At 38.0% G+C, this 25,627-nt stretch overlaps 1 protein-coding gene across 2 annotated transcripts in view; it reads left to right on the top strand.

Moving 5' to 3' along the window:
* Positions 1-25,053, top strand: part of MIB1 (MIB E3 ubiquitin protein ligase 1) — a 42,499-nt gene extending 17,446 nt beyond the window's left edge. Inside the window, exons 12-22 of one of the 2 annotated variants that reach the window (XM_081874938.1) lie at positions 556-707; positions 10,208-10,340; positions 12,014-12,100; positions 14,528-14,689; positions 15,959-16,140; positions 18,491-18,683; positions 19,654-19,732; positions 20,213-20,326; positions 20,513-20,613; positions 21,815-21,840; positions 22,621-25,053. In XM_081874938.1, the coding sequence (XP_081731064.1) occupies positions 556-707; positions 10,208-10,340; positions 12,014-12,100; positions 14,528-14,689; positions 15,959-16,140; positions 18,491-18,683; positions 19,654-19,732; positions 20,213-20,326; positions 20,513-20,613; positions 21,815-21,840; positions 22,621-22,651 (1,260 nt within the window). In that variant the 3' untranslated portion in view covers positions 22,652-25,053. The remainder of the gene's footprint in view (positions 1-555; positions 708-10,207; positions 10,341-12,013; positions 12,101-14,527; positions 14,690-15,958; positions 16,141-18,490; positions 18,684-19,653; positions 19,733-20,212; positions 20,327-20,512; positions 20,614-21,814; positions 21,841-22,620) is intronic. The other variant, XM_081874937.1, reaches the window with a different exon arrangement.
* Positions 25,054-25,627: the final 574 nt, after the last annotated feature.

Genomic DNA, 25,627 nt, shown 5'->3' with positions numbered 1-25,627 from the left:
CCAAGGTTCCACTGTAATATATGCTGCTATTCAGATGAACCTTACAAAGCGGTTTACATAGAAACAGTAAGCATAAATTAAAATTGTAGAATGAAGCAGCAAAAAGAAGCTACAAAGGGGAAAAGTTATATTGAAAGTTGTATTTCTCCTCCCCTCAGGGCAAGATAGGTATTGAGTAGCCTACTGGAATAGTTTAGGAGAAGGCAGGACCACTTCAGCTGAAATATAGGGAGCTAGATGCTAGATGATGGACAGCTCTCCAGTCTTTTCTATCTTTTCCTCCTCCCCTCAGGGCATGATAGTCCTTAGATAGCCCAGTGGTGGTTATTGGAGTAGGGAAAGCAACCTCAGCTGAAACATAGGGAGCCCTCTTAAAAGATCATAGTATTTTGTCAAAAGTCACATTTTGCATTGATCAAGTTAACATTCGTGTTTTTATATTCTGCATAGGTGTAATCTTTATATAACACAAATTACTAAATGTAACTTTTGCATCAGATGTTTTCTCTGCAAATATGCAGTATAAGCCAGAATTAACTAATGCCTATTTTTTAGGATTCTGAGGGTGACACGCCCCTTCATGATGCAATAAGTAAAAAACGTGATGACATCTTGGCTGTACTTTTAGAAGCTGGAGCAGATGTTACCATTACAAATAACAATGGATTTAATGCTCTCCATCATGCTGCACTAAGAGGAAATCCAAGGTACAGTAAACATTTGTTAGTTCCTAAAGTTCATCAAGAAAAAAAAATAGATTTCATTGTGGGAAAGACTATACATTTGTTCAGATGCAAGCTTCATTTGTATATTATTGCTTTTCTGTTGCTAAGTGGTTTAAATGTTCCCAGCAGCCCAAGTGAGCATTGCAGAACTGGTTTCAAGAGTTGAATGGACTCCCGGAACAAATTAAGTTCAAGAACCAAGGGTTCACTATAATATATGCTGCTATTCAGACACAATGCAGGGCCTGTGTAGACATGTGCAGTTTATATTTATGACATGTTTCATGCGTAACTGCATTTGTATTTCCATCCCACCTCAATCCTTTATTTTTATCCTGTGTTGTTAACTGCTGCCCATGTTTATCTGATTGCCACCATAATTCCTTCTTTTTGGTCTCTGATAATAGCCACCATGTGGGGCTGTTTAGGCTACCAGTACATGGCTATAACATATTATTGTGTTGAGATTGAAATTGTATTCTCATTGCTTAAAAATTCAGGTACCTGAATAGGTCAAGAAGTGATATATTTGAGGTATGCTGATAGAAACCATGAAGAGGATTGATATAGAAGAGCCTTGGAATGAAATAGATAGTAACTGATGTATCAAAACCATGACACTGGTCCTCATAGTTAGAAATAAAGGCACATTTCCCAAGTATTAATTACACTAGCAAGATCCTTATATCGTCAGTTATGTATGCACTGAGTTTTATGCACATAGACCCTGTAAAAATGTCATACTTACATAATGGGCCCAGAGTTGGGATAGTTGGACCCAGTGGGCAAGAAATAATTCAGGACATTTTGCTTGGCATAGACAATCTCTGCATCTGTGTGGTGCTGCCCTCATTTTTTATTTAAAAAATATTAACCATTTGTGTATGACTTGTGTGTGTTTGTGTGTGTGTGCGCTACTGTTCAGAGGAAATGAAAGCAATATTTTAACTATGTTGTAAATGTATTGTTTCTTTGCTGCACAAACTCACAACAATGTATTTCAATAGAAACAATTAGTTCATCTCTCCCATTCTAATTTGGGTCCTATAACTGTATCCTAGAAGGTGATGTTTAAATAAATCCCAGGGTCCTAGCATTTAATATTTTTCTATAAATCTTAGCATTTCTTAGAAGTATAGCTTCACTTTGCATGCTGGTTCCTGGAGAAGAGATTGTAGCTGCTTTGTTGTTCCTCCGGTTTTCTTCCTACTGTGAATTTAGGCATGGTTTGGCTTAGTTCCAGACAAGTCATGAGCTGTAACAAAGTTTATTGAAGGTTTGAAGCTTGTGATTTGTCAAGAAAGAGTAACTATGAGCCTGGTTTCAGATGACATGTTAAACCAAACCACATTTTAGTTCACAGCACCAGCATGACTGGATAGAGCAGCAAAGCAGCTGCAGTCTTCGCTTCATGTGCTAAGTCATAGTCTGTCTTAGTATTATGTGCAAACCAGGTCATAGTTAATTTAAAAGTGAATGCTCTTCATGTCTGCTCAGAACTTAAACTCATTAAGCTCAATGGGATTTATTTCCAGAAAGATGTACTTAAGTTTACAGTGTACTTAAGTTTGCTTAATTTGTTCCCGTTACTTACACAATTACTTTTTATCTGGACACCGATTGCTTTCCCAAAGCTTTAGTAAAAGCTATTCTACTTACCTTGTACTTCTAGTCATGTGATAACTATAAAATTAGACTGCTTGCAATGCTTTCCCCTACTCTTCTTTGAATTTATTAACAAACTTATCAACTCAGTCTTAGATCCTACTGCTTCAGCCCTGGAATAATGCCATTACAGTGCTACCTCAGGTTACATATGCTTCAGGTTACATATGCTTCAGGTTACAGACTCGGCTAACCCAGAAATATTACCTCAGGTTAAAAACTTTGCTTCAGGATGAGAACAGAAATCGTGCAGTGGCCGTGCAGCGGCAGCAGGAGTCCCCATTAGCTAAAGTAGTGCTTTCAGGTTAAGAACAGTTTCAGGTTAAGAACGGACCTCCGGAACGAATTAAGTACTTAACCCGAGGTACCTTTGTAGTTACTTTCTCCAAACTATGACTTGATATATAATAGTTGCATGTTAACCGTATCAATTTGATCTGATTTAATAGGATAGTTTTTGATCCCATAATGCCCTTGTGGAAGAGTACTACTATCATAGATTCATCTCATTTTAAGCTTTTATAGTGGTGCTTGATATCTGTATTGGCCCTTTGGTGTTGAAAAAACACTGTAGTTTCATTTTCATCTTCGTTAATTTTTGTAGAACACAATAGAAAAGAGGTCTTAGTGAATGCTTGCTACTCTTTAAACTTAATTTGAGTTGTACAAAGATAGTATTAAAATAGAGGAATTGTAGCACAAATATATTTACATGTATTTTGCATTTATTTTATAAGAACTGACATACATTTACTCTTTTTTTAAAAAAACAGTGACATAAAGCAAGAGGAACTATTAATTTCAAATTCATATTGATATACAATAAGAATGTGCGGATGAGACACAATTTCCAATATTGTGGATTTTGGTTTGGAAGTGAGGTTCCTACTATAAGTTTGCCAGGAATAGATGCTGGTGGTCAGTTTTTGATAGTTTGTTTGCATTCATGTGCTTGACTGCTTTTAAAAAGCCTTCTTTTTCTTGAATATTATTTCCATTATTAACATATCTTGTTGATGAAAGCATTTGTCCTGTAGTGATCAATACATAGCTACAGCTGGTTGAAGGGGACCAAATCCATTAAACAAGTGATTTGGTTCCATTTTACCAGCTTTAGCAAAGCATTGAAGTTTAAGAGGCATACAATTGTTTCCATGTTGTGTTCATTAAAGTGTTATTGTGTGAATACAAGAGCTGTATGCAGTATATATTCCTTTTTAAATTTACAATTTTCCAAAGTTTCCCTAAATGGCTCATCTTTCTATAATAAAAAGTTCAAAAAAGTGAAACTCCAAATGTTAAACAATAGGAGAAAACACTTTCGTGGCTTGCAATAGTTGGTTTTGTTCTCTTTGTATGCTTTTTGTGATCGTAACTTCTAATCATAATAGAAGATTCATAAAAGAAGATTTTAAGTCATGGCCTTAAAATTGAATGTTGTCGTGAATGTTGAACTATTTAATACTAGTAATGTGTTTCTCTTGGCTATCGGGTATCATTTATCTCCCAAGGGGATTACTTCAGTTAAAGAGAATACTATTTTTATATTAGTTTGCTACTGCCACATTTAATTACAGCAGCTGTTGACAGTGAACTGATTACGGGAAGGTGAAGAAGGAGCAATGTTAGCTTGCTAGTGGTGTTCGACAAATGCTTCTATAGTTGTACTTTGGAACAATCTTGGTTCATATTTCCGTGTTCTATAAGGCCTTTTCTGTAGTAATGTTCATTCAATATAGAACATCTGTGTGTGTGTGTGTGTGTGTGTGTGTGTGTGTGTGTGTGTGTTTACATAAACAGTTCTTACCTCTCTTTGTTGTTTCTATTATCATAATACATAACCCTTGATATCAGAGTTAAAAGTGCATACACTTTTGATTTTGAAGAAATGTCAGTACATGCAGTAAATCAATATATTTAAAGGCTTACATTGAGCCAATCAAAAGGAAGGGTAATGTTCAACTTATATATTAATAATGCATACATTAAATGTATCCTGCCAGCTTTGTTGCAAAGTGCCCTGGTGGTGATGAGATTTCTGTAAATATGCACTCATTCCTTGCTATTAAATATAGAAACGGCACATATTTGGCTTAAACCTTGAGCAGCAATAAAACTGGTATCTATTTTTATCAGTTATATGGAAACTGTTGTACAGGTCCAGCTACTCGAGTGTTCTTTTGGATGGCAATAGTTTCATGTACTGGCTATATCAGGATAAAAAGTGACCATGGAAAGAAGCATGGTAGCATTTGATAATGTCAGCATCTGTTATCCTTGTCAGTCAAATGGTTGAGATGTTTGAGTTACAACTGTGTCAGCAGATGTCCAGAGTTCATCTTGTGCTTAGCTAGAATTCAACAGCTGACCTAAGTGATGGGGATGACATTATTAGTGTGGCTATGTTCTAAGAGAAACAAGACTTTACTGAGTTCGATGTGATTTTTATCTAAGGTTTGTTTTGCTGCTTGTTTACAATACTGGTGCAGGAAAAGGTGCAAAGTCTGACTCATGTTAATGCTCAATTTTAAGAATGTGAGCCTTCAGAAGTTAATCTTTAATTTGTTGCTCAGGTGCCCTATTTCTAGAAATGAGCAGAGCTTCATAGAAATAAGCAAGGTTTGATTCCTTTGCTGCTAGTGAATTCTGCTCTTAGATTATAAATTGGTTGATTATAGTGTTAGTTATAATACCAGTGTTGCTTTTCAAACTAACTTTAAATATTGGTTGCTGGCTAAAACAAAATGTGCTTCCAACATACACAAAAACCATAACTTTCAATTTCAAATCTACATAATGAGAAACATTCACATCTTTAATATAATCCGAATTTGAAAACTTTTGATATTTTTAACATTACTCCATTTAGTAACAGCTAGAATTTGGTTTTGAGAATCTGTACTACTTATGAATTGTTTGATATATGAAATGTTAGTATGAGCTGAATTAATATATGTATTATAACTGTTTCTTTAAGGCTTCAGCTCTTGTTTTTTCAGTTTTTATCTGGTTCTTGCAAGTAATAGTTTAGGGGTAGAGCAAGCATTTCATTTCTTAACTCTTAATCAAAAAACCTGTTTAACAAATAACGAGGTAATTTCATATTTTGTGGTTCAAATTTTGCCTCATGATATTCAGATTTAATCTACCATCTTTAAATTTCTCAAAACTTTAATTAGCATTCTTCTGATTTTTGAAAACAAGCCTTTGGGAACTAAAGACATCTGGTTGCTGACATATGAAAGCTTTACACATGAATTGAATGAGAATTTAGAGATGGCTACTTGCAACATAAGCAAGTATATGGTGCCTTATGGCTTAGATGTCATTGTGCCATAATATCAAATCCACTTACCCTGAGTTTTCAGCTAAAAATTTTTTTTTTAAAGGTTATGACCCTTAATTGATTAGTAGTGATATTCTCACATCTACATGCTTACACAAGTGTCATGTTTTTATTGTTTATTCTAGTGATGTTGATTTTATTTTCTTAGGATAGATTTAGGATAGAAAATAAAATGTCTGCTTCTACAACCAATATTACTCTGGCAATGAAGATATATGCAACACTTAGACAAATGTTAATGTTTCACAAATTGTACTACTATTCACCTGATCCTTTCACCCAAATATGACTAAAGTGGATTCCTCATTCTTTGATCAGCTTAGTTCAGTTTTCTTTTAGTTGTAGTTCATACCTGCCAAAAATACATACTTCTTTACATTCCATAATATTGTATCTGCATATGGGTACATAAAGAAGTATGTGCTCTGGACAGGTTTTTTAACAGCTGCTAATTGCCAGTTGAAACTGAAAACATTTTTTCTTTATCCTAAAGTGCAAAATAATTGTTCCCAATTAATTTCAGGAACTGGTTTTTGTTTTAATCTGCTGGTGAAGCTAAAATTCACAGTGTAGTTTACCTGTGCAGTAGTTTGAAGCATATTAAAAGTCATTGTTTGTCTATGAGGATTTCAAGTACTTGTCTGGACTTCTGTTTCTTCTTCCTGTCAATTAAACTTGCATATGAAGAATAATCTGCCTTCATCAAAAGTTGGTTGTACCAATTATATCCATGAAATGGGATGTTGTACTCCACTTTGAGCTTGGTTTGCTGGTTGTCTGCATCCATATTTAATTCTGTTCATTCTAGAAGCTGACGGCAATTATCCAAATAAAATGGAAATGATTTTCTTTGTAAAAATCCCAATGCTAGTAGTTTGTTGTAGCTCCCACAATTTTTTTTATCGAGTTATTGAAGATGATGCTGAGTACAAAATTCAAAGCGGGTGACGGGAAATCTTCTAAATGTTAGGATTTGGCCTATAGTTGGCTCTAGTTCACGGATTGTGAGCTGGTACTTACTGAACATTTATGAAATAGTTAAGTTCATGCAATAGTTCCTATATTTGCAATACAGAGTCATTTGCCAGCTTACTACATTTACTATATCAGATATATTGCAATATTTAGCTATCTAATTAATTCCATCTCTTTCTATTGAATCTGTTAGTGTGGCATCGAAATTACAAGATCAGGTGGCAAAAACCTATAAAATTTGTTTGTGGTGGTCAGCTATTTCTTAAGAGGTGCAATGTACAAATAACAGTTTTGAAAGATGCTTAATTGCATTTGTGACATTGATTCGTGATCTGAACAAGGAAATAGGTTCTCATAAGTATTAATTTAGAGAAAAGCTTGAGTAAAACATCTAAATGGTAGTCAGGCAAGAGAAAAACCATGTATGTTCAATTTCTGCAGCCCATGACAAAAAGCTAGTGCAGCTGATAGAGAGCAAATCAGAGCCTAGCAGTAGCTAACACAGTACTACAAGGAGGAACAGCAATGCAGCATAAGAATTATAACTTGCTTGTTTTCAGATTTGAACTGGATTGTAATCATGCTTAAGAATAAAATACCTTTAATGTTCTCTCTTAGTAAAAGTGTTGTGCAGTTAATGCATTGCCATCCTTTTTCCTTCCTTTAATAAAATGGTCACAAAATGCTAGCTAGATGTGGTTTGAAAGGGAGAACGAAGTGATGCATTTCTCTAAAATTAATACTTTTAGAAATTGCTTAGATAGCAATGGATGCAATGTTCTAAAATACAGCTAAGACAAGATTTCTTGTCAAACAGGTACCTGTCTATGGTTTTTAGGTTAAATAGGATTTTTCCAAATTTACTCTTTACAGATGCTTGATACTTAAACACACTGGCAATAAGTGTTACCTACAATAGAGATTAACAAAAACAATCTATTAAATGATACATGCAGACAGGAATCCTTTAAACATGTGGAATAATTTAGGACTTCTAATGCTCTGTTACCTGTAAGCTTATCATGCAGCATTTGCAGTTGGAAGAGAGGTAGTGACCTAGAGAGAGACATCAGCAGCAGCCATCTCATCTTGAGTGTTCACTCTATTCGCTGATTCAGCTCTTCGTTATGTGGGAGGGGGAGCAGTGAGAAGGTGAAAGTGAATACATATTTCAGTTTCTAAAATAGTTATATCTAAAACGTAAACAGGAATTTTAATAGGTATCTGCTATGTGGATGCGTGGAAACAAGTTCCTTGTGGCTGGAAGACTGAAAGTAAAATATCCAGGGTAAAGCTGCTAGGAAACCCAAAGCAGGACAAAGTCTTCTTGTTTGTCAGTTGAAAACAACGAAAAAAATGTTCATGAAATCTTAAAAATTAAGCATGCACCTGCATCACCCCCACCCCTTCCCAGTAAAGTATTTCCCCCTTCCTTCACTTCAGATGTTGCGCTTCGTCTCTCTTCTTCCTTGGGTTTAGTTTCCAGCCAGATTTGTTGTAGCTATTTTCTGTCTTCAGATGTCGAAGAGATGTTGTTAAGGTCAGGGCTCCCACATACATGCTATTTCGACTGGATCTATTTGCCTCTCAGAGTCAGCGAGCAAAACTGTTTCAGCTTTATAGGCAGCTAAGCATTCAAAACATCCACTCCCAGGCAAACAGACTCTCTTCTGCCTCTCTCTTCCCTGACCATATTTAGTCAACCATTGCAAAAAATAGTATCTCGGCTGTTGGTTGCAGTTCCAGGGGCAGAGCGTGGCTCTATCTTTCTTTCTCTATTGATTGTTCATCCTGCAGTCCCAACAGTGCTCAGTCATTTGTGCTGATATGTTTTTAGCAATGTCAAATAAAGCGAGGTATTCTGTTTCTACTTAGGTTTTTCTGGATTTTTTAAATCTTGAATTCACAAGCCTCGAGCATCTGTGACTCTGTTTTGAGGCATTAGACATCAAAACGAGGGGAAAGATACCGAGAAAAAAACTAAGGAATAAGCAGCATTTAAATGTAATGCCATTTTAGAAATACTTCTGTGTGTGAAAACAAATTAAAATTTGAAGAATTGAACCTAAATCTGTTAATAAGCAAGATGGAAAAACTATGCATAGTTTTATTTTAAAGTCTTTCATAGCACAAGGGCAGTTGAGCTTAGGAAATACTGCAGTATATCTTATGAATAGTGAAAACAGCAGACAAAACAATATATTAAACATGGCTATAAAGATGGTATTTCCTATTCATCTCTTGATAAAATACCTTATTGCAAGCAATTAGGGGTGGACTCCAATCAGATGGACCTCAAACAAGTAATTTCTATGTAGCATTCCTGTAATCACAGCTCTCCATTTATGGGAGGACTGCTGAAGGGAAGGATGGTTATTGCTGTTGCAGGAAACTCCAACATGCAGCATTTAGAAAAGGGGGTAGAGAGGATGTGGGGGACAGCATCCCTTAGTAAATGTTTTAAAATATTTGAAAGGAATAATGTGTTGGAAATACAATATGTAAGTGCAATATAAAATAATTGACAAATAAGAATTATTTAACCTTAGCTATATCACAAGGACTCCCTGGTATTACCTGTACATGCCTTTTTCCATGTTGCAACCTGCAAATGTCAGATGGATGATTATTAGATAGATAATGGTCATTTTCTCTGGTGGCACCCCATGTTTGGATTCTCCTGCCTAGGTCCCTCCATTGTTTAAATATATTAATTAAATATATGTAAGGTATAACACACATGCATTTCCTTTCTGTACTCCCCTAGCAGCATCTTCTGTTCTAACCAAAGTACTAGGTTCCATGTATGTTCTTGGGAAATTATCATAGTTTAAAGGCCGGGAAAATTTTCTAAAGAAAAAAGCAGTGGAGCACTGTTGCTGCCATAGAATCTTGTATCTGAATTCCATTCATATAAGTTAATAGGAAGAAAATATGTAGTGTCAGTCTAGCAGATTGAAGCACACCAGGTGGTGCATGAGCTGCATGAACATCATTCCTGAATGTGAAGTAACTTAATCACAGGGAAGAAGCGGAGATTGAGGGCAGGGTTGGAAGTAGACATTCTACATATGTACTTCTCTAAAAAAAGAAAGTCAGTATTTTCTTTCTTCAGGCCAACCCCATATCACTGCATAATTAGGACATTGGTACAACATCACCTTCATTATAAACGTTGGGAAGCTGTTTATAATTTATTACTTCTGGAATGTAATAAGGTCCTTTTTGCATAGTTCTCATTGAGCTTGAAAGTTAGGATGAAAATTTAGTAAAATTCAAAGAATCTCGCTAAAGTGATTAAAAATAACTTACTTAGAAAAGAATCCCAACAGATTTTGAGAGTATGCGGATACTAGAGTAGGCACAAAGAAAAACAGGAGTCCTATTGCACGAATGGATTTCCATTATGGAAACAGGTGGAATGTTGCCCAATATCTGCAACTTGACCATTGGACCATTACAGGATAACAATACAGTACTTTATATTTTATTTCAGTGCAATGAGGGTGTTACTGTCTAAGCTCCCAAGACCATGGATTGTAGATGAGAAAAAAGATGATGGCTATACTGCCTTGCATTTGGCAGCACTTAATAATCATGTGGAAGTGGCAGAACTCTTGGTGCATCAGGTAAGGGTTGTTTTTTTTAAAATATACTTTGGCAATATTTTTTTTTAAAAGATATCTCCAAAACTTTTTTTCTATGCCAGTTTGCCTTTTAATGAGTTAGATCATTTGTACATGAGTATTTGTACAATGAGTATTGTCTACTCTGTCACTGACTTTCCATGGTGTCTGGAAAAGTTCTTTTATCATTGCCTGCTACTTGAGGCGACTGTGGAAATACCAGAAGTTGAATCTAGGATCTTTTGCACGCAAAGCACCTATTCTTCTAGTGAGCTGTGGCCCTGTCCATAAGCCATGCAATACTGGTTTGTTTGTAGAAGTAGATCAATGGAATACACACATATTCTGAGGGATCTGTTTTGCCAATTCAGATATGACAAAGTTATATTTTCTACGTTATATTAGTGTATTTTACGATGACCCTGATTTTTTTAGTGATTAACATTTTTGTAAGAACATAAGAAGAGCCTGCCGGACCAGACCAATAACTCATCCAGTCCAGCATCCTGTTCTCATAGTGGCTGGCCAGATAGATGCCTATGGGAAACCTGCAATCAGGATTCATACACAAGAGCCCTCTCCCTTCCTGTGGCTTCTAGTAACTGCCATTGAGAAGCATTGCTGCCTCCAACTGTGGAGGCAGAGTATAGCCATCATGGCTTGTAGCCCTTGATAGCCCTCTCATGTTTTCGTTTAGGATTTTTTGAATCCTCTTTTAAAGCCATCCAGGCTGGTAGCCATCACTGCCTCCTGAGGAAGCGAGTTCCAGAGTTTAACTGTGTGCTGCATGAAGAAGTACTTTCTTTTATCCGTCTTGAGTCTTCCACTTTGAGCTTCATTGGATGTCCCTGAGCTCTATAATTATAAGAGAGGGGGAAAACTTTTATCTACCCACTTTCCCCAGGCCACTTTCTCCACTTTCTCTAAACTAAGAAGTCCCAATCACTGCAGCCTTTCTTCACAAGGAAGTTGCTCAATCCCCTTGATCATTTTGGTTACCTTTTTCTGAACCTTTTCTAACCCCTACAAATATCCTTTTTGAGGTGAGGTGACAAGAACAGTATTCAAATGTGGTTACATCATAAATTTGTATAACTGCATAATAATGCTGGCAGTTTTAATTCCTTTCCTAATTATCCGTACCATGGAATTTGCACTTTTCACAGCCGCCGCACACTAGTTAACCTTGCAGGAAGAAAGGCTCCCCCACTCCATTTTACCAGCTAGTCCTAGTGTAGCTTAAGTTGCGCATTTGGTAAGGTGCTCATTCAGAAGCAGCTGTCCTTATTGTAAGCAAGTGGGAAAGTTACCAACTGAATGTCTAATCTAGTAAGACATTTTGAGGGTTGTTGCTTACATTAATTCCATTTGCAAGTAGTGTTATGCTCTTATGTATAAATTGGGTTTTAAAGATGACTAATGGAAAGATCTAATGCGGTTTTCATGTCACATGATCAATATTTAATGTATGCTATTATAAATAGTTAGATATTCATTTGGTTTTAGCCTCATGAACTAATATGTAGATGAAATATTTTTTGGCTTTTGGGAACATGGCAAGGTGGCTTCATCTGTCCACCCCACTGCTTGCCCATGCACGTCCCAAGAAAAGGTCTAGTTCAGGATTTCTTGTTGGTTTTAATGTTAATAAGTAACAATTGAAACATCTCTTTCAGGGCAATGCTAACCTGGATATCCAGAATGTAAATCAACAAACTGCACTGCACCTTGCTGTAGAACGACAGCACACCCAAATAGTGCGGGTAAGGTACCAATAGTAGACCATAAGGCAGTTTCTCAGACTGTAGGTTACAGTTGCACAATTTGGTGCTTTTTTCTTTTACCAGGCCACAAGCACACAATTCCTGTTGTGTGGACCCTGCAATATATATGCTTGCTCATTCTCTCTAGTATATATCATGCTTAAATTCTGTTCAAACACATACTGTCTGTTGCTATCTTAACATTAAAAAAATGAAATATACACTTGCTTTCGATATTCTCGCTAGTTCTATTGTAGATTGAAAAGTAGGGTACATTGATTGATTTGCACAACAACACTTCTGAATTATGCCTTGTGGCTGTCCCAGAGGAGAATTCGGGATGAAATATTCCTAAGGCTTGTTGTAGCTTGTTCCTATCATGCTAAGCTATGGTGTAGTGCAGTGTCTGAGCTGAGCTTGTACTCCTTACATTTTCACAACAAACTTGTATTTTGCCTCCATTTTATCCCAACTATATTAATATTCCTGAATTTGGAAATAGGGAGGCATCAGAGGTGGTGTTGGTCAAATGAAATAAATATATATTTACAATATCACTGAATTGAAGCAGCTGCTGATAGAACACTCTTTTTGTTGTGTCCCAATGGTTGCATGAATGGAAGACAGCTTGTGCCACCTATCTCTTTGCCTCTTCCTTCTCTGTAGCCCTTGTATTTCCTGCTAAGCCTCACTAAATAGACTCCTGAATAGTGGGAGGTGGGGAAAATAATCTGAAATCAGATGGGGGAACCCTGCACAGTGCAGTCTCACTCTTCCTGTACATTGTGGCCTGCATTGTTCTGGAACCCTGTCCCCAACCCCATGGAGAGACTTTGGAGGGGGTGTTAGGGCTTCAGCGAAAGAGGAAGAGCAGGTTTGGTTGTCTGAGCTGCCTTCTGGTCATGCAACTATAATAATAATATTATAATAATTTATTATTTATACCCTGCCCATCTGGCTGCATTCCCCCAGCCATTCAACTATTAGATGCAGCCCATTCTTATCAGCTTGTTACTTAACTCTGACATATCAAATTGTATGCTAGTTATATTTCTTGAGATTAAAATTAGATTTGATAAAAACGGAGTTTAAAGTATACAGTGGTACCTTGGGTTACAAACACCTTGGTTACAGACTTCACTAAGCCGAAAGTAGTACCTCGGGTTAAAAACTTTGCCCCAGGATGAGAACAGAAATCGTGTGGCGGCGGCATGGTGGCAGTGGGAGGCCCCATTAGCTAAAGTGGTACCTCGGGTTAAGAATGGTTTCAGGTTAAGAACAGACCCCCGGAACGAATTAAGTTCATAACCAGAGGTACCACTGTATAGCATAAAAGAAACAAATAAGTCTGAACATACCGTATTTTTCGCCCCATAGGACGCACCGGCCCAAAGGACGCACCAAGTTTTTTGGGGGGGAAATAAAGAAAAAAAAATGTTTCCCCCCCCAGGCGCTTGTGGGGCCGGCAGCGGGGAGAAGCGCTCTTCTCCCCGCTGCCCGCCTTCAGACCAGGTCCGGGGACAGCGGGAAGACGCGCTGCGCCTCCCAGCTGCCCCCGGAGCTTGCGTTTTTTTGGGGGGGGGGGAATGAATAAAAAAAAAAATTCCCCCCCCCAGCCGCGGCTGCCGCCCCAAGCCTTGCACACACCTGCCCGAAGCACGGGGCACCCTCCGGAGGGCTCCACAGGCTGCAGGCTGCCGCCCCAAGCCTCGCGCGCCCGGCAGGACCTCCCGCCAGGCGGGCAAGGCTTGCAGGCACTCGCCCGAAGCACAGGGAGCGCTCTGGAGGGCTCCGCGTGCTTCGGGCGGCAGGCTGCCGCCCCAAGCCTCGCGCGCCCGGCAGGACCTCCTGCCGGGCGCGCAAGGCTTGCGGACACTCGCCCGAAGCACGGGCAGTCCTCCGGAGGGCTCCGCGTGCTTTGGGCGGCAGGCTGCCACCCCAAGCCTCGCGCGCCCGGCAGGACCTCCCACCGGGCGTGCAAGGCTTGCGGACACTCGCCCGAAGCACGGGGAGCCCTCCGGAGGGCTTCGCGTGCTTCAGGCTGCAGGCTGCCGCCCCAAGCCTCGCGCGCCCGGCAGGACTTCTCCCCGGGCGCGCAAGGCTTGCAGATGAGGGGAACTCCTGCCGGGCTCACAAGGCTTGCGGATAGCTTCCTGAAGCCTGGAGAGCGAGAGGGGTTGGTGCGCACCGATGCCTCTCGCTCTCCAGGCTTCAGCGAAAGCCTGCATTCGCCCCATAGGACGCACACACATTTCCCCTTCATTTTTGGAGGGGAAAAAGTGCGTCCTATGGGGCGAAAAATACGGTAATTAAAGTGACTTTGCATGGCAAATTTATTTGCTATTGTGCACTTCAGAGTTTCTAATGTGTCTATGACTCATTATGTGAGAAAATAAATGTTCAAAAGGTTGAATTGTTTCTCCTCAGCTTCTAGTTCGTGCAGGTGCTAAACTGGATATTCAGGATAAAGATGGGGATACACCCCTCCATGAAGCCCTGAGGCATCATACTCTGTCACAGCTTCGTCAGCTCCAAGACATGCAAGATGTGGGCAAGGTAGATACTGCTTGGGAGCCATCGAAGAACACAGTAAATAATTTGAATTTATTTATTTCTTCTCTACTATACTTTCTCTCTGCAGTATGTTGCAAGATCCTGTTTTGTTTTGGACTGCTTTCCGTTTTCTGAAAAGCAATTATTTAAAGATAATATTCCATTAAATATAAATGCCAATTGAGAATTAGTTTGGCATATTATCATGGACAACTTTGGTAGAAAAACATTTTTTTTAAATCCCCAAATATTTCTGATTTTGGTAATCAGCTTGTATTTCTTTTCAAAAGTTCATAAAATGTCATTTGAATTAACAAGCAGTAATCCAGAACAAAAACGAGCTAAATAATTATAGTATGCATGGCTTCTAACTTTTCAGTTGTATGCTTTGTACTAAACGATAGAAACTGACAATAGATTTTATATTGATGTTTTAGATAGTGTTTTGAGCATATTTGTCTGTGTGGTTGTATATACAAGGAAAGTGAGTTAATTTTTATTATTCAAGTTGTTTCATTGAGGCAGAACAATAGGAAAAAATAACTGCAGAGAAATTAGGTGATTTTTATGGCAGTAGTGTTAACAGCAGATGAGGGTTAAATTTTAACTTAAAAATATGGCAAATGCCAGAATTGTGCTGAGTTGCACATGAAGGGTTGGTATGTGGGATGAATGGCTTGGTACAAAAGAACTGTCAACATCATGCATCATATCCAACACCAGTGCTCCACTAGTGCAGTGGACTTTCCCAATGGGATTTCCTCCTCTTCTCATGTTCTCTGCAGCAACCCATGCATACTCAAAATCAGCTCCATGGGGTAGGAGGACTCTAAGGAGCAGATTTAGATGGTATGTGGGGAGAGGGAGAGGAAGGGCAACACTTCCTGATCAGAAAGCATTGAGAGAGCTTTAAAACCTTGATGCCGCTAGACTGTTAGATGCCCAAATTTATCCTTTGGGCTCTCTTAGGGGGTACACATTACCTCTGTGCTTCCCCCCAGCTCTCACAGCAAGTGAGCTGCTCAACCGGAGCAAAACCCGCCATCCGCCATCTTCTGGGGCACCCTGGTAGTCCCACTCACTATGCCACTGGAACTCTGCACGTGCAGTGTTTGATACTACCAGACGATACAGTCTTTCACTCTGTTCAAGGAACTTTGAAAAGAACTAACTGCATGAAGTTACACTTCAGGGCTAGTATTTGCTCAGATCTATTAATGATACAGTTTTGTCTTGTTGGTTTTGTTTTCTCATAAGATATTATTTTTCAGGTACATCATTAGTTGCGAATTTACTTTCTTTCAGTTGATAATGGGACTGGGTACTCAGGGAGCAGAAAAGAAGAGTGCAGCATCTATTGCCTGCTTCCTGGCAGCTAACGGAGCTGACCTTGGTATTCGTAATAAGAAGGGTCAGTCGCCCCTTGACTTGTGTCCTGATCCTAGCCTCTGTAAAGCATTGGCTAAATGTCACAAAGAAAAAGTCAGGTTTGTATTGTAGCAGCGCAATAGGATTAACCCACATTTCCTTTCCAATTTTCTGTTTGCTATAGAACAGCTGATAAAGTACACACACACACATATGTTGTAACCTGCCCTGGGACGTTATGGGGTGAAGGGTGGGTAATAAACCTTGTAAATAAATAAGTACGTTTATCCCAATTCTAAGAGAAGCAAATAAAATTAAGGTAGATTTGCATTCTCACAATATTTAGTTTCATGTGAGCTAAATTGAATAGTGGTGTTCTCATTTAAGTTTCTTAATGTTTTAATGTATACAATCCTTGGTTTAGCTGACAAGCAAGGGATTAAGTCCAGCTCAGTTTGGCTGCAAAGACAGTCAGCCCTGGTATTTTGCAGGCATTGACTGAGAGAGGGATTTCTCCTGTATACAGTCAATACTTGAAAAATTCAGGCTTCTTTCTCTGCTCCTGATCACTTGATCAGAAGGGGAGAATGAAGCCTTTGCTAGCCCTATGTCAAACACTTGGAGAAGCGCCAAGCATAGGGCTGACCGAGAGGGGAGAAAGGTTCCTTTTGCAAGCATTGACAATGAGAAGTTCCACTTGTTGTCAGTGCCTGCAAAGTGCAGACTACTTTCTCCTTTTCATTCCCATGGTGCAACACATGGGGCAGCAATGCCCCTTAAGATATGTACCTTGAGCTATGGTTCTCAAATGCTTGGGGTACACCATATGCAGGGGATTTGAATGGGCAGGCAGGACAACCATATGACATCATAATGACAATGTGATACACAGGTGAGTTATTCTGCCCACAAGTTGTCCTGCGGGATGGGGCCTGAAAAAAATCAGCCCCTGGAGCCAAAATGTTTTCTCCACCCCAGGGCTAGTGGAAGCCTTTTCTTCAATCATTTATTTTATTTTGCCATTTACTTTTAATTAACATTTCATACAATGTTTTCATTTTTGAATTTTGAATTCACTGTCCACTGTGGCTATTCTGTGCCCTCAGCAACATTTTGAAATTGGTCAGAACTTTGAGATAGAAAATTATTTAATGCATGCTCCCTGTTCCAGATCACACAGGAAGTCAGGAATTTTGGAATATGAGCCATGATCAAAATCGGCTCTTCCATCCACATACACACTGTTGCAAATATTCTCCCAGGGGCAGCACCTTGTGTGTCATGGGATATTGGTGTAGAAAGCCCCTGACCATGCATTGGATTTTTGAGCTGCCTAGGAAACTTGCCAATTGAAGGAATGAGGTAAAGGTTCCTGTGCCCAATCTGAACTCTGTCTGCAGCACTTTAGATCCCAGCTGTTGCCTCTTTATTCTTCAGTGAGCCTCACAGGTTTTTGAAATATTTAAATAATAATCCAAGGTTTTGCCAGTTTTCCAACATAAATTTAACTAAATGTCAGTCGAAAGTGCATATAGCCATGTTTTCCTGTTAAGGGAGGGGAACCTCAGAGAAGAAACTGTTCTGTAATATATTTATTAAGACCATTTGTCAGGGGTTTTTTTGAATAATACCTAGCCTGATTGAGTTTTGATGAATTCAGCTTTACATGCACACTTTGTGACGTTTTAAGAAGTATTAAAGAAATTCTTCTGTTATTTGTTTTCCATTTTTACTAAATGTCAGTGCCACTCTAAGTGTTAAAACAGTCCAGGAGGAATGTAAAAAAATAAAAAATTAATATACTTACCAAGCTTAAGGTTTTTTGCCCTTGACATGATTTTAAGCTATACAGAATAGCCACCTTTTTCTACCTAGTTCTTTCTGCCTTAATGGCAGGGTGCATTGTTTACTATTCCCCTGAATTTCCAATGCAGATGAGTAAATATTAATCTTGAAGCAATACAACAAAGTATGATATAACGCAAAATGATTACATATACAGTCATACCTTGGGTTACAGATGTTTCAGGTTGCGCACCGCGCCAAACCCGGAAGTTCCGGAATGGGTTACTTCCAGGTTTCAGCGCAGAAGCGCCGAATCATGACCCATGCGTGCGCAGACACGGTGCTGCGTGTTGCGAATGTCCCTCCCGCACGGATCACGTTCACAACCAGAGCGTCCACTGTATAGGGTGGAATTGAACACCCATCTTTTTCCAATCATTCAACCTGCAAAAGCATTGCAACTTACCAAATGGAATGATGCCCCCTCTCCCCTCCCATGTACTCTCTTCTAGGGGTTCTCATCCCAAGCTAATTTTGGGGGATGCAAGAGGTGGAGAGGAGGGGAAAGCCCTGTTACGCATGTGGAAGTCATTGTACACGGCTTCCACTAACAAGGCTGGTTAGGTGAACTATGCAATTTATGTTGAATATTTATATAATATCTCAATGAATATTTGTGTTTAGTGGTCAGGTTGGTTCCCGGAGCCCTTCTATGATCAGCAATGATTCAGAAACCTTAGAAGAATGCATGGTATGTTCTGATATGAAGAGAGATACTCTATTTGGTCCATGTGGGCATATTGCTACCTGTTCTCTCTGTTCACCAAGAGTCAAGAAATGCCTTATCTGCAAAGAACAAGTTCAATCCAGGACAAAGGTGCGTGCTTTTATTTCCAGCTCATTTTAGTATGACATACCTTAAAATAAAAGTGTTTATGCGCCATTTTAAACTTCGAGCATTTTAAATGATGCTCTTAGAATCAAACAGCAGAAACACTTAAGCAAATGACAGTCTGGGTCATAGTCCTAAGCAGCAGACTGTTATATTCTTATGAATTACTTTTGACTGTTCTAAATCCTCTGCCAATTGTTTTCATTAGATGATCCCAAGTTCTGGTGATATGAGTAAAAGAAAAGAAATCTCTCTCCACTTTCTGCATGCTTTGCAGAATTTTATAAACCTTTTCCAACTCTCACTGGTTGGCTTTTGAAGCTAAAGCCCGTCCCCAGCTTTTCACCTTCCTTTGTACAGAATGTGCTCCACCCTCATGACTATGTTGATCGACTTTCTCTGCACCTTTACTAGGTCTACAGTTTTGGGAGACATCTTTTGCATCTCTGCAGTTTCCTTTGGTTTTCACCACCCTGAAGAATTTGGTGTTTGCAGACTTGCCCATCTTGCTGCTCCTATTTAAGTCCAAATCATTTATGAAAAAATTAAAAACCACTGGTTGCTTAGGGGACCCTGTCTCACCTCACTCCACTGTGAGGACTGTCCATTTATTCATTCTTTTTTTTTTACCAGTTTCCAATCTGTTGCTAAGCTAACTCAGGAGTATTTGTGAGGGATTTGTGAAAAGCTTTTTTAAAAAAAATACAAGTGTATTGTGTCTATCAGATCATCCTTTCCTAAGTGCTGACACACTCAAAGAATGTTCAAATGTTGTGAGACTGGAGCCATTGTGTCTTCCTAGCAAGACGTGTTATTCTATATACTTTATAGTGTTATTTTTAATCATATTTTGAACTAATGTGCCCAGAACAGACATTAAGCTGATTAAGCTACAATTGAGAAACTAAAAGCTTCTTTATGAAAAGTTGAAGAGCTATGTAATTTTTCTTTGTAGATTGAAGAATGTGTAGTATGTTCAGACAAAAAAGCAGCTGTGCTCTTTCAGCCGTGTGGACACATGTGTGCTTGTGAAAGTAAGTTCTTTTGGTGGCTAACAATTGTACTGTGGAATAAGATGATTAAATTCACTTACTGAAGTAGATCGAGTTTATTGGAAGATGGATGTATTAAAATATAAAAGTCAGTTTCTGAGTTTGTCTCACTCAAATGTATAAGGGGTGTTCTGCCCACCCCCTTACCAGAGAAGAGGAAAAGCTTAGTCCCAGATTAGTGTGACATTTATCCCTTTGCTTATAAAAGTGAATAACTGATTGTAGATGCGATGCTGGTGGGAGTAGTATACCTTTTTAAAACTATCTTGTGCTAGATGATAAACTGTCTCCAGTCCCTAACATGGATGAATCAATATTCACTGGTGAGGACTATGCAAAACGGGTGTGCTATGTGTTCTAGGCTCCCTACGATATTTTCTTGTTAATCTGTTCATTACATTCCACTTTTACATTAAATAAGTAAAAAAACCTGCATCAATCTGAATAATTCCCCCCCTCCAGATTGTGCCAGTCTGATGAAAAAATGTGTACAGTGTCGGGCAGTGGTAGAGCGAAGAGTGCCTTTCATTATGTGTTGTGGTGGGAAAGGTACAGAAGACTCCACAGATGACATTGGTGAGTTTGTTTATTTTTCTTCTTTTAGCAGTGGTTTCAATTTGCAAACTCCTTCCTGATTCAGGAAATGGATTGCATTGGAACCGTTGTTCTGATGCAATTAATGGGCTAGTAGTAATTTTTAAATTGGTTCAGCTCTTTTGTAAGTATTTCGTGTCACCATTGTCTTTTCTCTGCATTGTGTAGCAAGTGGAAACATTCCTGTTCTGCAGAAAGACAAGGACAATACCAATGTCAACGCTGATGTACAGAAATTGCAGCAGCAGTTGCAGGACATAAAAGAACAGGTAAAAAAAAATAGATAACTTTTATGATCAATATTAAAAGAAAGCTTTGTTTTTTTAAGGCATTATATGCAAGTTATCAATATAAAGGTTTATGTTATGAATATTATTATTGTTATTTTAATTTATCACCAATCCTTCATCTTAACATCATGGGGCAAGTTACACTAATTAAAACAACAATTAAAGGAATATAAATAGTAGGCATACTGTACACTGCAGTTATTGTCATCAACTCTAGAATATCTCCCTAAGCATCTTTTAGGTTCAGTAATAAATTTTATAAAAAAATGGAAAAAGATTCAGGACGTATTCTTTCTTCTGTTTTCACATAAAATGTCCACAGACACAAACTGGATTTTTAAAAAATGATGCATGGATGTATGTTGCGCAAAGGCAACTCATTTCACGTATGTTTAACAATTGGAATGTAGGACAAAAGCCACATCATTTGAAAGAATTACATTTCTTTTCTTCAGACTTTATGGCAGATTGAATATGGGTTTTAAACCTCTGCAAATAGTGAAACCCTGCCATGTAGAAGGGGTTTTTTTTAATAAAAAAAAATCCTTATTAGAAATGACATTTCTCTTTGGACTTTATCAACCTTTATCTATTAGTCCACTATTTTGTTACCCAGCCCTTATCCACAAAGCTGATGGTAAAAATAAATAACAGTGATAAAAGTAAGACAGTAGTTCCAGGCAGTAGTGTTGAGTTCAGCTCCCTCTGAATCAGGGCAGCAAGAAAGTGCCAGTAGGGTGCTACTGCTAAGACAATCACTGCAAAGGCACTCCCTCATCTATTCATGTCTTATTCTTTCTCCTCTCCTCTGCCCACTTTCTATCACAAACACTGCAGAAAGTATAAACACCAATGGTTCTTATGTAAACTGCAGAGCAGATCATGGGGGTGTGTGGGGAGAGAAGAGGAAGGGGAAATCCCAATGCATGAGTGGAACTGTTTGTACAGTGCTGGATATAATCCATAGTCTCTTCTCCCCTGCCACCAGAGAACAGAACAAGAGCCAAAGAGAACAAATCCACAGGAAACTACTACTAGTCCTGATTTCAAAAGCATTCCTAATTTTTATGCTTTTATTAAAAAGGAGGGGAGAAAGATGAATGCGCAGATAAAAAGCCAAAAGCCACCTTTAGTTTGTTCCCCTCCCCGCCCCCAAACTTATATTTAAACTTATTTTCAGGACAGCAGTGATCCTCCAACTGAGCAGTGAGTTTCCTGAATGGTCTATCCTTCCAAGGACAAATCAGCTAAGTCATCCAAACTAGACTCTGCCTTCCTTTCTGTCCTGTAGGCAGGGCCAACAGTCTTCTTTCTGGCCTCCTTTGGTACAGACAGCACTTGGGCGTTCTAATAAAGTCATGGCCTCCATTTTTATTTAATATCACATCAGACAGAGTTCTACAGACTCAAAGGGGTCATAATATCTGGAAATATACGGAGATTTCATTTTTAGTTGCCATTAGAAATTCCGAAAGGGTTTGTGTGTTTCCAAAATTTCAGAAGTGTTTAAATGAGCTTCACAGTCTGTTTCTGTGTGACAGATTTATTTCATGTTTCACTATACCTTTTAATTGTATAAAATAGATGTCATTTACAAAGACAGTTATGTCCTTAGCAATGATGGTCATAATAATAAAAATATGAAGAATGTAGCATTGCTTCAAAACTTTGAATGTATTTAGCAAATGTGAAGTTGGCCTAAGCCCATATACAACACAAAATGATTCTGGTGTATCTTTCTGTGAGGAACGCTAAAGATGTATGTTAAGTGCTTTGAGAATTTTTAATCGCTGAGTTAAATTTTAGCAACACTACTTTAAGGCAGGTGGTTGATGAGTATCCTTCAGAGTTTTTTATGGTATTTATTTCACCAGCCTCACTTTCTGAAAATGGTATTTACATTAGGCGTAGTAAGCTGATAAGGTATAATACTTGGTTATTATTTGTCTGCAGACAGTTCTTTAGTTTCATTTTTGTCTCCTACAGACCATGTGTCCCGTGTGTTTGGACCGTCTAAAGAATATGATCTTTCTCTGTGGTCATGGAACATGTCAGCTTTGTGGCGATCGAATGAGTGAATGTCCTATTTGCCGAAAGGCTATTGAACGAAGAATCCTTTTGTATTAAAATATAAAGTGTCTTACAGTAGCTTGTCATATTATTACTACATTTTGCTCATTGAATCTTCATAAGCTTTAGTGGCAGCTAAAGTTTGTCCTGAAAACATTTCTAATGCTATGGAGTTGTTGCATTGTAAGTGCTTAGACTGACAATACAAATCAGTATTTGAGTGGTCAACCTCTCCTATCAAGAAAGCTAAACCAAGTTTAGGTTAATTAACAATGCAGTCTTTTTTATATCTTTTGCCTTTCTTTTTCTCCCCAACCCCTTTATGTTAAAGGGACAATTTCCTGTTGGTATTTTTATTTTATATGTATGAACTCTAATTTCACTGTTGATTTTTATACAGTCAGCTGCTTTCATGTATAAATATTTTTAATTCTCTAAATTGTATTTGTTTTAAATACGTTTTCATAGTAGTGTCAGTAATAAATTGCAAAAGCAAGCTAAGCCTCGGAGCTAGGTACAGGAATTTTTAAAAATCAGCACAATAAATGAATAGTGTTTCAGTATTACAAAATGCCTCTAAAATCTGAAAGCCTATAATTTTGTATGGTTTTCTTATTGTCCCACATTAGTTTAAAGGAGAATGAGGATTATTACAAAAGTTGCTGATTTTAAAGGGCTGCTTGTAGCCTCCACATACATAGCAGGGGTGCCTTCTAGAATTGGCCTCCTGAAAAGCCGCCTCCACAAATGGGGAAAACTCCCAATGTGATGGTGCTGAAGATAGTACAGGCTGTTGCTAGTAATGAAAAGAAAACGCACTGCGTAATATAGCAAGCCCTTCTTTCGGCCTGAGAGGCTTTCAGGATCTCGGCCATAATCCCTTCAACTGAGAGAACAGTTTTTAGAATGGTGACAGACATTATTATTTGTATACTTGCAAAAGAAAACCATTCTATCTGTAGGCTAGAATTTAACATTTTAAGTCTAGTAATTGGACTTAAATGCCACCTTGCAAAAAGGGAATATACAGCAGAGAGTTTTAAGATAAATAGGAACAATAGCTTCTGTAATATGAATATTACTCATTTTGGTGCAGACTTCGCAGTATGCATGAACTTTTCTTTTCTGAAACTTCATTGGGACCATTCAGTTAATAACCAGGACAGTGCTTGATATGTCTGTGAGATTTCTATAAATTGGGGGGCTGTTTAGGGAGGATAAGGCAATGATGGGTTAATATAAATGCTATCCAAGGATATGGAAAAGCATCTTGCTCTGAATGTTCTGCAGTAGGCTGTAGATAGTCTCCCAAAGATTAAATCACATATTTTAGATGGTGCATGATTGCAGAAAATAAGTTAATTTTTGGATTTATAATTAACAGATACACCATTTATTTGTATTTAACTCCAATTCAGACAAATTCTTATAAGCATGTGGTGAAGCATTAGATTAGAAAGAAAATTGCCTTTAACAATTTGATTCCTGTTAAATGTACTCAAAGGGAATTACTTGCAGGAATAGACTATATTTGGTAAATATAATCTGTGTCATATAAATTTGAGTTGAGATTTTTATTTTATTTTATGCAGAAGTTTGCAAATTGCCTGGAACAAAGTTAATCATGTCTTAGGAATGGTTTGTGATGAAAGAAGGTACAGAAACATTGCATACATAAAAATATCCATGGTATATAGGATTGTGCTGCAATTCCTAAGCACAGCCATCTGGAAGTTCCACAAAAGCAAACGGGTCTTGGATCCCTTATGTTTATCTTTCAAAAAAAGATGCATATGATTGTGTATTAGAATGAAGTATAAATTTGTTAAATAAGTGTGAGCTGCTTGACTTCTTAGACAAGCATGCTTACATTTATAAAATACTTGTTTCTGTTCTGATTTTGAAATTTCTGGCTATTTAATTGTATAGTTGCTGCAGTATTTCAAAAGTGAAATATCTAATTCCAAGAACAATTTGGATAACTATTTCCACAAACGGTCTTCTGAAATTGTGCATGCATATGCACAGAAAAAAGATCTTAGAGAGTTTATTAATAGTAACATAATTAATAAAATAATGTGGCACATGAGGTAGTTTTTTTTTTCAGGAGTTTGCCATCAAAGAACTTTTCATTGATTTTGAACACCCAGTTTATATAAGGAACTAAAACAAATGAGGCATTTTATGCCAAAAAGTAAAGGAAGAATGTTGTATGTCATAGGTAGGGCAAATGTCAATGCTTTGGTGACAAAGGAGTTTCTGGTATACAATGGTGTAATTCTGTGTTCTATTATTTTAGCACAGCTGGAAAAGTTGAATGATAAAGTTATTAAATCATTTTGTATCCTCTGTCCCTTTTCTCCGTTCTACAAAACACGTTCATAGCATGACTAGTCTTATAAGCAGGTCAATTAAGTTATTCATTGTCTAAGAGAATGGACGCGAGGTGCTGCATTGACCTCAAATCTAGTAGAAGGAAGTAGGGCACTTGTATTAGCAAATCTTACTTTTTGTTGCTTTGATGCTATTTTATGTCATTCTGTTCACAATGTAGAGAACAAAATTATTTTAACGTCCCTTAGCCAACAGAAAACTACATTTGTTTAAACCTTTCTTAATTTATTTAATAAGTAGTTTGTTAAACCTTTATAGTATAGAAGACAGATGTTGAGACTTGAATTTATACTTTTATTAAACTGTAAATATAAACCTGAAGTGTATGACTGTGTCAAACTATATTCTAATCTGCACTATATTAGAAACAGTACTTGCAGTCCTGATCAGAGAACTACGCATAGGGCCCAACACCTATGGTAAAAGGGTTCCTATGGATAGTGTTCCAGTAATAAGCTGCCTAAACTAGCCGTGTGCTCCCTTCTCCCTGACTCCAATGTTCTGCACTGTGCCTGTGCTGTATAGCAGC

The sequence above is a fragment of the Podarcis erhardii genome (assembly GCF_964252035.2).
Source record: "Podarcis erhardii genome assembly, chromosome: 8".
NCBI lineage: Eukaryota > Metazoa > Chordata > Lepidosauria > Squamata > Lacertidae > Podarcis > Podarcis erhardii.
Note: the sequence above shows the minus strand (reverse complement) of the source record. Positions and strands in the feature narration are given on the sequence as shown.